We start from the raw sequence: 11,593 nt of genomic DNA on the forward strand, positions 1-11,593 counted from the left end.
TTATTTGGGCTTCTGTACTCTCTGCAAGGTGGCTGAGACGCTGCTTGGTGGTTTTGTGAGACTGCTCCATGTTAGCAGCAAGGGTTGGTTCACGCTTAGGGCCCGTATCTGCCAAGTTCTGGTATTAAGTCTCTGTACTGTGAGTTAACGTATGGCCTTCTGTACGGAGACCAGACATAGTTAGCATTTGACACCCCCCTTCCCCATGTAAGGTAGAAAAAAATTTGAGCTGCAGTAAAACTGAGCAATCTGCCTTGTGTCAGAGAACATCCGCATGGTAATCCGTGTTCTCGGGAGGAGCGCGTTTCTAAGCAATCACTAGGAAATGAGATTTTTGAAGTTCCTTCCTGAGTCTGACTTCTAGATGTATTTCATTTGGAAGATCACAAAGGAGGATCTTTTAGAAGGGAAACTGCTACTTCAAGACATATGCTTAGAAGGGACAATGAGTTTAGACAGCAATATTCATCTATTGTTCTGCTAACTGTTAAGCACTTCTCTATCTCTGGAATCATACCTCAGTCACTTGGTTCCTGTGAATGTGAAGTGACCGAATCAAACTGAGGAGGTCAAAACACTTTTCGTATTTAAAACCTTGTACTCTCTTGTTAGTGTAGAAGAGCAAACCTTCTAAAGTTCTTGAGAGATGGCTTTAGAGACATGTGGAAGCTGTTTGAGTTGTCTGCTGATACCTCTTGCACTTTGGAGTATTGTTGTTAACATCCTATTATACTTCCCTAATGGGAAAGCTTCACATGCTGCCAGTTACCAGCTTCCCAACTACGTCTGGTATTTTGAAGGGATCTGTTTCTCAGGTGTGATGGTAAGTGTTGATTCTATGGATTTTTAATGAATTACATTCTACTGCAAATAATATTGGGTTACTGTGCAGCAATGTAATTGTGCTAACTGCGCTTTTAAAGAGAATATGGATTGCTTTGGCAAAAACACTGCAGGCACAAAAACTCAATCAAACTGAAAAAGAATAAATATACTGAATGACATGCTATGTATACTTTTTAATACTTTTTAATTTCATGTAAGTGACTTTGCAGGGTTGGTTTTTTTTTTTTTTTTCCCCTGCTGGCTTTTTGCTTATGCATAATTTATGCTTGTATTATGGAGGCAGGCACTATGTTGATTTAATCCTCTGTGGAGGTTGAATTGGAGCTCTTTTAGCAAAACAAAATGAAACAAAACCATAAAAGGCTTCTCATAACTGTTCAGATGTTTTTAAGAGCTGTACGCAGTATTTAGAGGACTGGATACGGTTCACAATGCATCAAGCGCCACTGTTGTTAGGCTAAATAAAGAAGATTGTCTCACTGCGATTGGCATAGTAAGATTTTCTCCATTACATTTGTAATATGCTCATCTGCAGTAACAAACTGACACAGAGTTGCCCACTGCTCATACTGTTCACTATGTTCGTAAAGAACTGTAGCCTCAGGGACGGAAAGCAGTTATGTTGTAAAAGTGCACGCACACCAATTTTAAAAAGTCTCATCTGCATAAGTAAGGTGTTTTTATGAAGGTGCTGAACTGCGAGAGTTATTAAAACATGAGACAGTCTTGAAATTGTGTATTCTTCCTAAAGCAGAAAAACCTAATCTTTTCTGGTGGAGGGAAAAACTATCAGGCAGAGAATTTGGACAGAAAAGCATAGCTGAAAACTCGGGAAAAAGTTAACTGCAACAGTGACATTCATATTTTGAAGCATATTTAGCCTTAGGATCATTACAAATTTATTAAAAATGTGTATATTGTCCTGTCAGAAACAGGGCAGCAGCATGTGAGAGGATAGTGCTGTGATCCATAGTCTGAGAACAACAGCATGGATACTTGACAGAGAAAACAAATGAAAGTTCAGGTGAATTTAACAAAAGCTTGTACTACTGACTTTTTCCAGCATAACTGTGTTGGTAAGGAAAGTGACACCCTGATCCGTGTAACTGTGTCAGCAAGAAGCTGTTGAACCTATGTAGTTGTATCAATAAAATATCTTTCCTTTCACTACTATTGATTCTTTTTCCTGGGAGCTTCGTACTATTCTTTCAGCTTCACTGATGTAGCTGTGTCCATGCTAGTAACGCTTTGCTGTGATAGGAGACTCTTTACTCTTGTCTTTCAAGTACAAGAAGCCAGTACAGTGACAGCCTGATAAAAAGTTCAGTTCCATGGTGCACCTTAAGTAATGGTGCTTTCCTACTGAGCAGCTTTAAAATCTCAACAGAGCATAACAGATGCAGTCCCTACCCTCCACAGGTGAAGGAAACTTTGGCTTAATATCTGTAGTAATTTCACTGACGTTATAATGTTCCCTTATAGATCCTTCTGTTGGCGATAATTCTAATAACACTGGAGTGCAGCATGTTCTATCGGTGCTGCCAGAGTGAGAGCTGTAACAAAACCTACAGGGTGAGTCTGTGTTCTATTTTTGTACATCTCTTCAGCATTTGTTCTGAGTGCCTTCCTGCTCCCATGCTTCCAGCACATCCTTCTGCCCTCTCCACTGCTCTGTTTCTGCTTCCTTTCACAGAGGAGGATTCTAAGGCGGGTTGAGAGGTCACAGAAAGCGTAACTCCTTCCTTCTGACACATAAGCAGGATGAAAGAAAAATAAACAGGAAAAAAAACCCACCAAAAAATCCTTGTAAAATAAAATAAGAGCATAGAAGGCCCGAGAGTTTCGACAAAGTACCCCAACTTAATAGCTTCATCCCTTTGCTTGTATTATTTGGAAGTTATTTTTTCCAGTAACAACTCAATATACACTATCTGGGATGTAAACATGTTTAATGCGTGGTTGTGTTCCTCTAGTATTTTGGGAAACAATTTTGCAAAAATGCAAGTTCTAAAATAATAATAACAATCCCCACACAATATTTAACTGAGAGTTGTGAAACTGCCTTAAACTCGGTCTTAATCTTTGTTTTGTATGCGTATGCTTGCTATTCTTTGCCTGGTATTTTTCTTTCTGAATATTGAAGATTGGGACAATCAAATGTGAAATTCAACCCCAAGGAAGTAGCTAGGCAGGCTGAATGACTGTATTTGCTGTGGACACTGTCCCCACACAGTAATATTTATCTCTCTTTACTTCAGAGTTTTATTTCAATTGTGCTAGCCCTGCTTGGAGTTGCTTTCTCTGGATACAGTTGCATCATTTTTACCTTGGGGTTGATCCAAGGCCCCTTCTGCAATTCATCAGGTGGATGGGATTATATCTTCAAAGACACTGCTGGAGGGTAAGAAACATCAGTGTAACTCTTCTGGAAGAAAGTGCTCATCAAAACAATAGTCAGAAAAATTCTCTGAGAGTTTTACACAAAATGGCGGTGTCTCTTGAAATCAAGACAAGATACTGGAGAGTGAGGTTTTTCAACTTCTTGAATGAACACCAAAATCCTGAAAGAAAGGTATTTGCCTCCATGTAAGGAAAGATTAAATGTAAGAATTTTTGTACTGACCAGACCTGGAGGTCCATCTAGCTAAGTGTCCTTTGTCTGGTGGTGGTCACAATCACATATAGTAAAGAATATAAGATTAGAGTGAGTGTAGACGGCTACTTTCTCAGAATATTCTCTCAAATTCCTCAAGTTTTTTGTTCAAAGATTATGGATGGCATTTTTATATGTAATAACTAAGTAAATTTCTCTTTAACTCCTAAAGCTCAATGAAGTCTGTGGTTTGATCACTGGTAGTTTTTGCATACAGCTGCTGTATTTCATAAAACACCTAAGCAAGGTAGATAAAGTGCTATCCATGGCCCAGCCTCCTAGAGGCATGAAAGATTTGATTCAGATCTGTAACCTGAGGCTGCTTTCACAAGATTTTACATTCTCCCTTTAAAAGATCAAAGTTCTATAAGACTTAAATATTTAAGTCATATAATGTCAAGCTCTTCCAGCTGCATTTGAATGCACTAAAGATTAAATTTGTCAGAGGATCACAAACAAGTTCCTTCAGCATCCAACAGGAATAGCTCTTATGGCTTTCTCTGACTTAAGTCAGCTTTATTTTAAAACACTGAAGTGCATCCTGCAATCTCTGCTATGTATCACCAGCATTACCATCCCATTTAGAAATAAAAAAATGAGTTTGAGTTCAACATAAAGAGCCAAATGCTGAATAATGCACTCTAGATTTGGCTCAAAGCATTTATGTTATGACTGTATAGAAAAAAAAAAAAGTTACTGACACTCAGCAAATGAGTCTAACAAAGGTTCATGCAATTAACCTGCAGGCTATAACATCTCGCAGTTAAAAGGGCACAGCTGGCACATGTCAGTTGTGCACAGTATGATCCTCAAGGATGCAAAGCATGGCTCTAGAACAACCGGAAATTGCATGCGGTGACACTTACCTCTGCCATTTAGTCTGCGTGCACTGGTGAGAATGACGGTGTTGGGGTGTTCCTGCTCTCTGCATGGTCTGATGTCAGCTGGACTTAACCTAAAGCTGAAATAAAATCAATAAAAGGAAAATTCCCATTTTAAACTTGGCTTCTGCTATTTGAAAAAATGGCAGTGTCTAACACTTGAGTGTCTAACAGGGAAACTAATGAAGCAAATGTATTTGAGGAAAATAAAGTCTTTTTACTCAGCTGAGGTTGACAAACCTATTCAGGAGTTATGCTGATGTAATGAAAGACTAAAGTCTGGCTCCTAAACTTGAAGCGTATAAAGCCTGATATGGTTTTTCTATATATTAGAAGTAAAAAAAAAAATGCGTATTTAAGTTGAATTTCACCTACCACATTTAATTTATTCACATTACTGTTTCTCTGATAGGTACCTCACAGATTACTCTGCTTGGTCGCGGTGCACCGAACCTGCTAACATAGTGGAGTGGAACATCATTTTACTCTCTGTTCTGATAGCACTTAGTGGACTGCAGTTGATCATCTGTTCTCTCAAAGTGGCTGCTGAGTTGAAACGGACCCTCTGTGGGACCTATTCTGTTTTTGTCCAGGTAAAATATCTGAGGTAATTTCTTCAGCATCTCCAAGTCAGTTTATCTTCAGCAACTTATTTCAGTTGAGGACCTACCCTTTTGGTTTATGCATTCGCTATGCTACTGTATTTTTATTACCAGATGATATGTACTGATAATAAATCTATTGTGTTCGATTCATCCACTAATTCCTTGTGGTATACAGGGACTGCTCACTCTGACCTTTAAGGCTAGCATTGAGAAGAAAAAAACGTGGCTGGGAATTCAGCACCGATGCTGAGTCCATTATTCCTACGTCAGCAGAGGTTTCTGAGCACCTTTCTTCTGGCATTCAGTTTCATAGAATCATAGAATAGTTTGGGTTTAAAGTCATTCTTAGCAATCTGTGAGTTTCACTGCAAACAGAAGAAGATACAAGAGGTAATATGTAGCAGTCATGATCTCGGCATCAGTTCTTACTGTGTTTTCAGTAGGTCATTGAAACAATAACTGAGAGAGCTCAGCTTTGCTTTGCGCAGAAGAATTAGTTGGAACCACAGAGCTCAAATGACTGATGCTGCTAACCTGCGCGCTGGTGTGCAGTGGTGTGGTTTAGTGTGGCATTCATTTTTTCCCAGCTTTGGAGGTAGGGTGAAATTGGACACACTTACCCCTCCCTGTCCATCTGCACTGGGATCAAGGAGCCCTCAGGGTTTTTATGGCGCCAACAATCTCAGTGATGACAGCACGTTCAAGAAAGATTTTTAATTGGGAAAAGCAGCAGCCCCCAAAAGCACGCATGTGCACCCACACGCGTATATATATATATATTTGTACACCTGCACAAACACACACAGAGTAGGGTTAGTTCTGTCACGTAAGTGGGAAATGTCGGGAGGGCAGAGCAGGTGGCGTGGCAGGGCCTCTGCAGCGTGAAGCCTCCCGGCCAGTGCGGGTCAGCCAGGGCAGGGGAGCTGCAGGTGCTGCCGAGGGCCTGGGGCAAGCGGGCAAGGAAGTGCCTCTTGTAGGAATTTACCAATTTACCGTAACAGCAACCTACAATAAGGTGATAAGGTCAAGGCCTGAGGCAAGTTCTCTCAAAACATTCCGCTTGCCAGTGAAAGAGCTTCATCAGCCTGGGACTGAGCCCAGCTTCCAGCGAAGCGAGAGGCAATACTGCCAGCTTGCCTCGGGGCACAGAGCGGGGGCACTTCTGGAGCCCTGAGGGCCTGTCGGATTTAGACTGGATGTGGATGTTGAACAGCTGAACAACTTCCATCTTAACTTGAGTTGAAAAAAAAGAGGACAATTACTTCCTTCCCTTTTTATTTGCAGGCCAGGATTCTGTGAAAATTGCAAGGAAATCTTCACTGCTTCTACCCCGCCCTCCAGAAAAAGAGAGAAATGGCTTCTCCAACATTTACAATGGTAGATTTGGGTGATGCACAGACAAATGAAACCCTTGTCTTAAATCTTTGTCTCTCAAGTCTCTCTATTTTGGATGAAGTTATTTAAACTGTTTGACATCTACATTTTTCACAGTTGTTTTCTAATGTGTCTGGTTGTCCCTGGCAGGGACTCTTCATTTTTTTTTACCCTCCAGCTTGTTCTGGCAATAGGGATATCTGAATACCATGGAACTGCTTTTGTATTGAAATCTCCTTTTTTTTTTTTTTTTAATAAACTGCTGTAAAACTGCTGTAGAACTGCTTTTATTCTCCCCTCTCTTTGTTCAGAACGTAGGAATATTTGTTTTTCCAAAAGGGCCTGATTCAAAGCCCAGTATGTCAGGAAGGGTTGTTCCCTTGAGAATTAGTGCACTGGATGAAGCCGTGATTTCTAAATGAATAAATTTTAGTTACAGACAGAACATGATGGTTACGAAAGGCAGCAGCCTGTCCTGTTCATTCAATCTTGGAAGTTCTTAACTGCACAAAGCAATTACTGAAAAAAGTCTGTGAAGTCTTCCTGCTGTAAGGCTTTTAGAAAGGCATCCAGGCCTGATTGAGAGATTACATACACAGCTCTGAAGTCATCCATGCTAATTTGTACACATTAATGGCTGCACTAGATTTCTTTTTATTTTATACTCAGAGGCAAACTTTTTTTTTTTAATCAAGTATTGTGTGACTTGAGGGAATTTATCAGGGAACCTTGTGACCAGCCAGTGCTAGGTGGGTATTAATAGGTGTTTTTTAATGCTCTTCTAAATTCTCTGACCTTACTGTAATGGAAGGCTAAGGTTCTTGACAATAATCATCAGATGAAAAAGAATAACCTGGTTTAAATTAGCAGCTAAAAAGTAATTTTAATTTCTCAAAGAATTATTATTTCATTCCTAGTGGAAATTCTGGGAATCACAATAAAGTGGACATATGGCTCACTTACAGCTACATGGGCAACATTTGGCTGTATTCAGCACTCTGGTTTTGAGAGAATGACCAGCCAGAGGAAAGCAAAATATGTACTTCAGACTTGCAGTAATGCATGTATCCCTGTTACATCAGAACCAGTGGGATTCAGCCATGTCAACGTGTAATGTTAAACACTGTTAGAACTGCAAACCATACAATAAGTGGCAGCTGTGGGTAAGATATTTAGGGGAAAAAAAAAGAGTATATCAGTCATTTAATTCCATTTGAAGACAGTATCAAGATTTTGCCTTGATCTTCCTTTATCAGATTGTTTTGAAAAACTGATTTCTTCCTCTAGGATTTGAAGAATGCATCTAAGTTTTAATTTCTTCATTTCTATTAAGTTGCAAGAAGTAATAAAGAAATTAATGATGTTTAAGAATGGGGCTAGTCTTTTGGAAGATGGTTCAAGGTGGCATGGATGTTCAGAGATGCATGATAAAAAAGCATGATTACAAAATGAGGACTGTTTGCAGCTGCACACTTGTTTTTCCTTAGGCTTAAATATACATCATATTGTATATCTACTTAAATGATAATCCCACATTCTTATGGATTTATGGATATTGTTTGCAGACAGAAGGAAAAGAAAGAAAACTTAACAATCAACCCATACTCCTCCCAAACGTCTTGGAGAATCTTGCTGATTTCATGCCTGCAAATCACGGAGCTGTTTATTTTGAAAATGTTAGAAATATTTGAAAAAAGGTTTTGGTTATTTGGATGAAAAATACTATGTGTGAGGTAGACATTAAAAACAGAAACTGCCTAGAACTGCTAAATATTCCTAAAGTGAATGGCGCCATTTCACTGAGGAAAGCAAACAAATAGGGTATTCTATTCAGACTCCAGCTCAGCCATGGGGAAAATACAGGCTTATCTTTAGGCAAACAGGGTCTACTGAGATAGATTTTGCTATGCTGTATGAGGGCAATGAAATACCTTAAAGTTACACCTGGAAGCTCTTAACCCTTTATTTTGCTCCTGTACGTGTCCTTTCCACTTTTCACTAACTTCTGTCTCTGATCATGCAAAGTTTTGAGCTTGGCAGACAGGAAATGCAAGGGACGGCATCTAGTTTGACAGTTTTTTCCATAGTAGTAGTATTAGAGGCTGTACCTAACCACTGGCAAGGCTTGGCTGTCTTTTTTTTCTTTTTTTTCTTTTTTTTTCTTTTTTTTGTGTGAGTGTGTCTTGTGAATTTACGTTTTCACTGTACCACAGGCTGGTGTCTCCTATTTTAGTGGCTTAAAGAAAGAGATGTGTAATTTAGTTCTTGTTGGATGTTTTGATTCTGCAACCCTCTTTATCCATAATCCAGATATTGGCATCTCCATTGCCATAGCCAGACTCAACTGTGACTTGACAGCTCAGCTTTTGAATGGGCCATTTATTAATTTGAAATTGGTGGTAAGAACACTAAAGGCCAACGGTGGGTTGCATTTACAAATTTAACAACTTGTTTCACACAGGGCTTTTGGATGTAAAGCAAAGTTAAACTTGATCTAATCAATTTAAGTCCTGGTTCAATCCTAAATATGGTGTCTCTGGCAAGAGGTGCTACGAACTGTGCCTGGTAGCAAAACCAAGATTCCTGTGAGAAATATTAACTGACTTGAAATCCAGACATAACCAGTGACTCTGACGGTGCTGGTTGAGGCTATGTGACCATCTGGCTCTCCAGCTGCAGAATACAGACCTCACCCTGACAACAGCAGAGCAAAGTGGGCCACACAGCCAGGACAAAGCTCACATGCTGGCATATGAGGAACCCTTTTTTGAAGAAGCGTTCCTGAACTTGAAGTGCATGTGCTGCCTGCTGAAATCCACACATAAAATACCCCGGGTACACCTGGAAGCAAGCTGCAGATTTGAGTTTATAAACTTCAGTAAGTGAGGAGTTAATGCTGAAATCTAGTAGTGAGAGTTCCAGCATTATTTGTTCCACATAACCAATGCATTTTGCCAGAGTATTACGGTGCTGTATCTGGAACAGGAATGTCATTCATTTAAAACACTCTAACTGGAAATAGCTGTAGAGACTTGGTTTTGACCACAAATAATTGTGGGCAGAGATTTATAGCAAAATACTGTGGAGCCCCATCCACCTTTTCATTTTGGGACCTATTATTCCTCCTCTAGGTAAAAGGGAGTCTCACTGAAGTACAATTCCGATTGCTAATTCTTCACATGTTGGATGGAGGTTTTTTTCCTACATTGAAAAAGAATAGGGTGACAGAGGACAAATGAAGCTCCCCAGAACTTTAAAAGGTGTTTACCTGCCAAGGTTTGCAGGAAGTCAGAACAGCAGCATGGGCAGCAGGCTATAAACACTTCATTCAGATTAGGGAATTACAAAATTGTGGGGTTTCAATTCAATCTCACTGGGAGTTTTGCTGAGACTTTTTTGTCAGAATATTCCATGTTTGAGTTTGGTTTGGTTTTTTTTTTCCTCAAGGATAATTTTTGAAGTAAAACATCAGCTTTATATTTTCGATGCAATTTTGAGGACTTTCAGAACAGTCATAGCATGTCAGCATCCTCAGTATGAGAAATGAGGTAATGTGGTTTAAAACAATAAGGGGATATTAATGACACTGAACTGCAGACTCGTAATTGAACCAATTAAATTAGGTGCTCAGTCTTTTTAGGCTCTGTCTACCAGAGGGGAGAGGTTCCTGCTCTTCAAACACCCTCTGAAGATGATAATACAGGCTTGGGAATTTCAGTCACGTCTGTCAGTTTTTTGAGTTCCTTAAGAGAAAGATAATAGGCATGTGCTCAAGCATACAAATATCTTAAAGTTTGGGTGAGGTGCGATTAAAAGCAGTAATGGAAAAATCTTGCCAATCAGAAGGTTTTGGTTTATCTTTAAATAAAACCAACATGCAGTTCTTTTGCAAATGAAGGAAGTGTAATTTAGAATGAAGGGACTAAGGCAAAGAAATGCTCGTGTTTTTACCCTCAAATAAATGTGGAGATTTCAAGGATACTGCTTGCGTAGGTTTTTTTTCTCTTCCTCAGTCTGATGGAAATTTGAACAAAAATAAACAAAATAGCCCACATGCACATGAACGAGTCTTAGCTGAGAATTAATGAATGACTTTGCATTTAAGTAATATAAGATGAGGTAAACATTTTCTCATTTCTTACCTCAGTTAATTTACAGATGGGGCATATGCAACCTGTACAAGCTGATCTTTCCACTGAACCAGTGACCTTCATCCATAGCAAAGAAAAAAAAAAGTCCCTACAGAAATAATTTTGAGCATGTGACACCAACCTGGGAAACTACAGAGTTTCATCATTGATTTGGACAGATTTCGAAAACTTGGCTTTGAACACAAGCATTCAGACAGAAGCAGAATCCTCCATTTAATGCAGACATGTAGAAGGTTCCAAAAGGTGAAAGTATGAACTTCAGTATTCTGACAGTGCCTGAAATTTTTTATATTAATAGTGATTAAAATTGGGAATTTTTCTGTATAGCACAGTCCTGGTAAATAAAGTTTAGGTTTGTATGTAATTAGAGGAAACCTGTCTACTTTAGTTATGTTCTAAATCTTAGTCTTCTATCCAAAATAATCATAATTTTTTTCTGACCATTAAGAAAATAGCATCAAAGAATACTGTGGTTATTACAGACATTTTTAAGTTGCCATACAAGGAAAAATGTCATTTAGAATGAGTGTGACTGTGTCAGCGCTCAGAGTGCAGAAGAGATTTTTTTTTTAAGAATTCCCAAGTGACTGAAGAGATATATTTTTTAATAGAAGTCTTTGCAAGTTTACAGGTGGCTTTGTATGTTTAAATGATGTAATGGCTGTATGCTTGAAAAAAATGCAATTGCAGACTTTAGTTAGGTGGGTTTTTTTAAACATCCCATGTTCAAGGTCCAATTTTGCTCTTATTTTTTCAATGAGACTAACAAATACAAAATGTTTACATAATTTGAATAAAGTAAAATTACAGCCTGCTGCACTGGGTAGTATATTTAGATAATGGTAACAGTTAAGGTTATCTGGGTCTTTATACATCTATCACGCTATTAATCATTGAAGAATGCGGCTTACCCTGTCTGGTGATAGACCAGGAGGAAGATAACAGAGTGAGTTCATTTTGTGGCATTTCTGAGCCTCCTTGCCCTTTGGGCAACACTGAAACCGCTTGGAAATGAGGTGCAAACATTCCTGCCCCCCCCGCCCCCCATCCGTGAACAGCCAGTCCGTTTCACCTCTAGCTGTA

At 39.1% G+C, this 11,593-nt stretch overlaps 1 protein-coding gene across 3 annotated transcripts; it reads left to right on the forward strand.

Annotated features, from left to right (window-relative positions):
* Positions 1–386: 386 nt before the first annotated feature.
* Positions 387–11,484, forward strand: TM4SF18 (transmembrane 4 L six family member 18). Of its 3 annotated transcripts, XR_008578364.1 has the most exons (7): positions 387–823; positions 2,329–2,418; positions 3,105–3,247; positions 4,793–4,973; positions 6,270–6,362; positions 9,807–9,907; positions 10,507–11,484. XR_008578364.1 is itself a non-coding variant. In XM_054836079.1 (5 exons), the coding sequence occupies exons 1-5, from the start codon at positions 647–649 to the stop codon at positions 6,282–6,284; spliced, it is 606 nt and encodes a 201-aa protein (XP_054692054.1). In that variant the 5' UTR covers positions 388–646; the 3' UTR covers positions 6,285–6,640. The 3 variants fall into 3 exon arrangements, 1 of the variants encoding a protein (XP_054692054.1); XR_008578365.1 differs by lacking the exon at positions 9,807–9,907; XM_054836079.1 differs by lacking the exons at positions 9,807–9,907; positions 10,507–11,484 and having other exon boundaries at positions 388–823; positions 6,270–6,640.
* Positions 11,485–11,593: the final 109 nt, after the last annotated feature.

The sequence above is a fragment of the Grus americana genome, chromosome 9, assembly GCF_028858705.1.
Source record: "Grus americana isolate bGruAme1 chromosome 9, bGruAme1.mat, whole genome shotgun sequence".
Lineage (NCBI taxonomy): Eukaryota > Metazoa > Chordata > Aves > Gruiformes > Gruidae > Grus > Grus americana.

Coding starts and splice junctions, on each gene's coding strand:
- TM4SF18 (XM_054836079.1), top strand. CDS start 647: ATGGCTTTAGAGACATGTGGAAGCTGTTTGAGTTGTCTGCTGATACCT. Junction 824..2,328: donor TCTGTTTCTCAGGTGTGATG/GTAAGTGTTGAT, acceptor GTTCCCTTATAG/ATCCTTCTGTTGGCGATAAT. Junction 3,248..4,792: donor TTCAAAGACACTGCTGGAGG/GTAAGAAACATC, acceptor TTTCTCTGATAG/GTACCTCACAGATTACTCTG.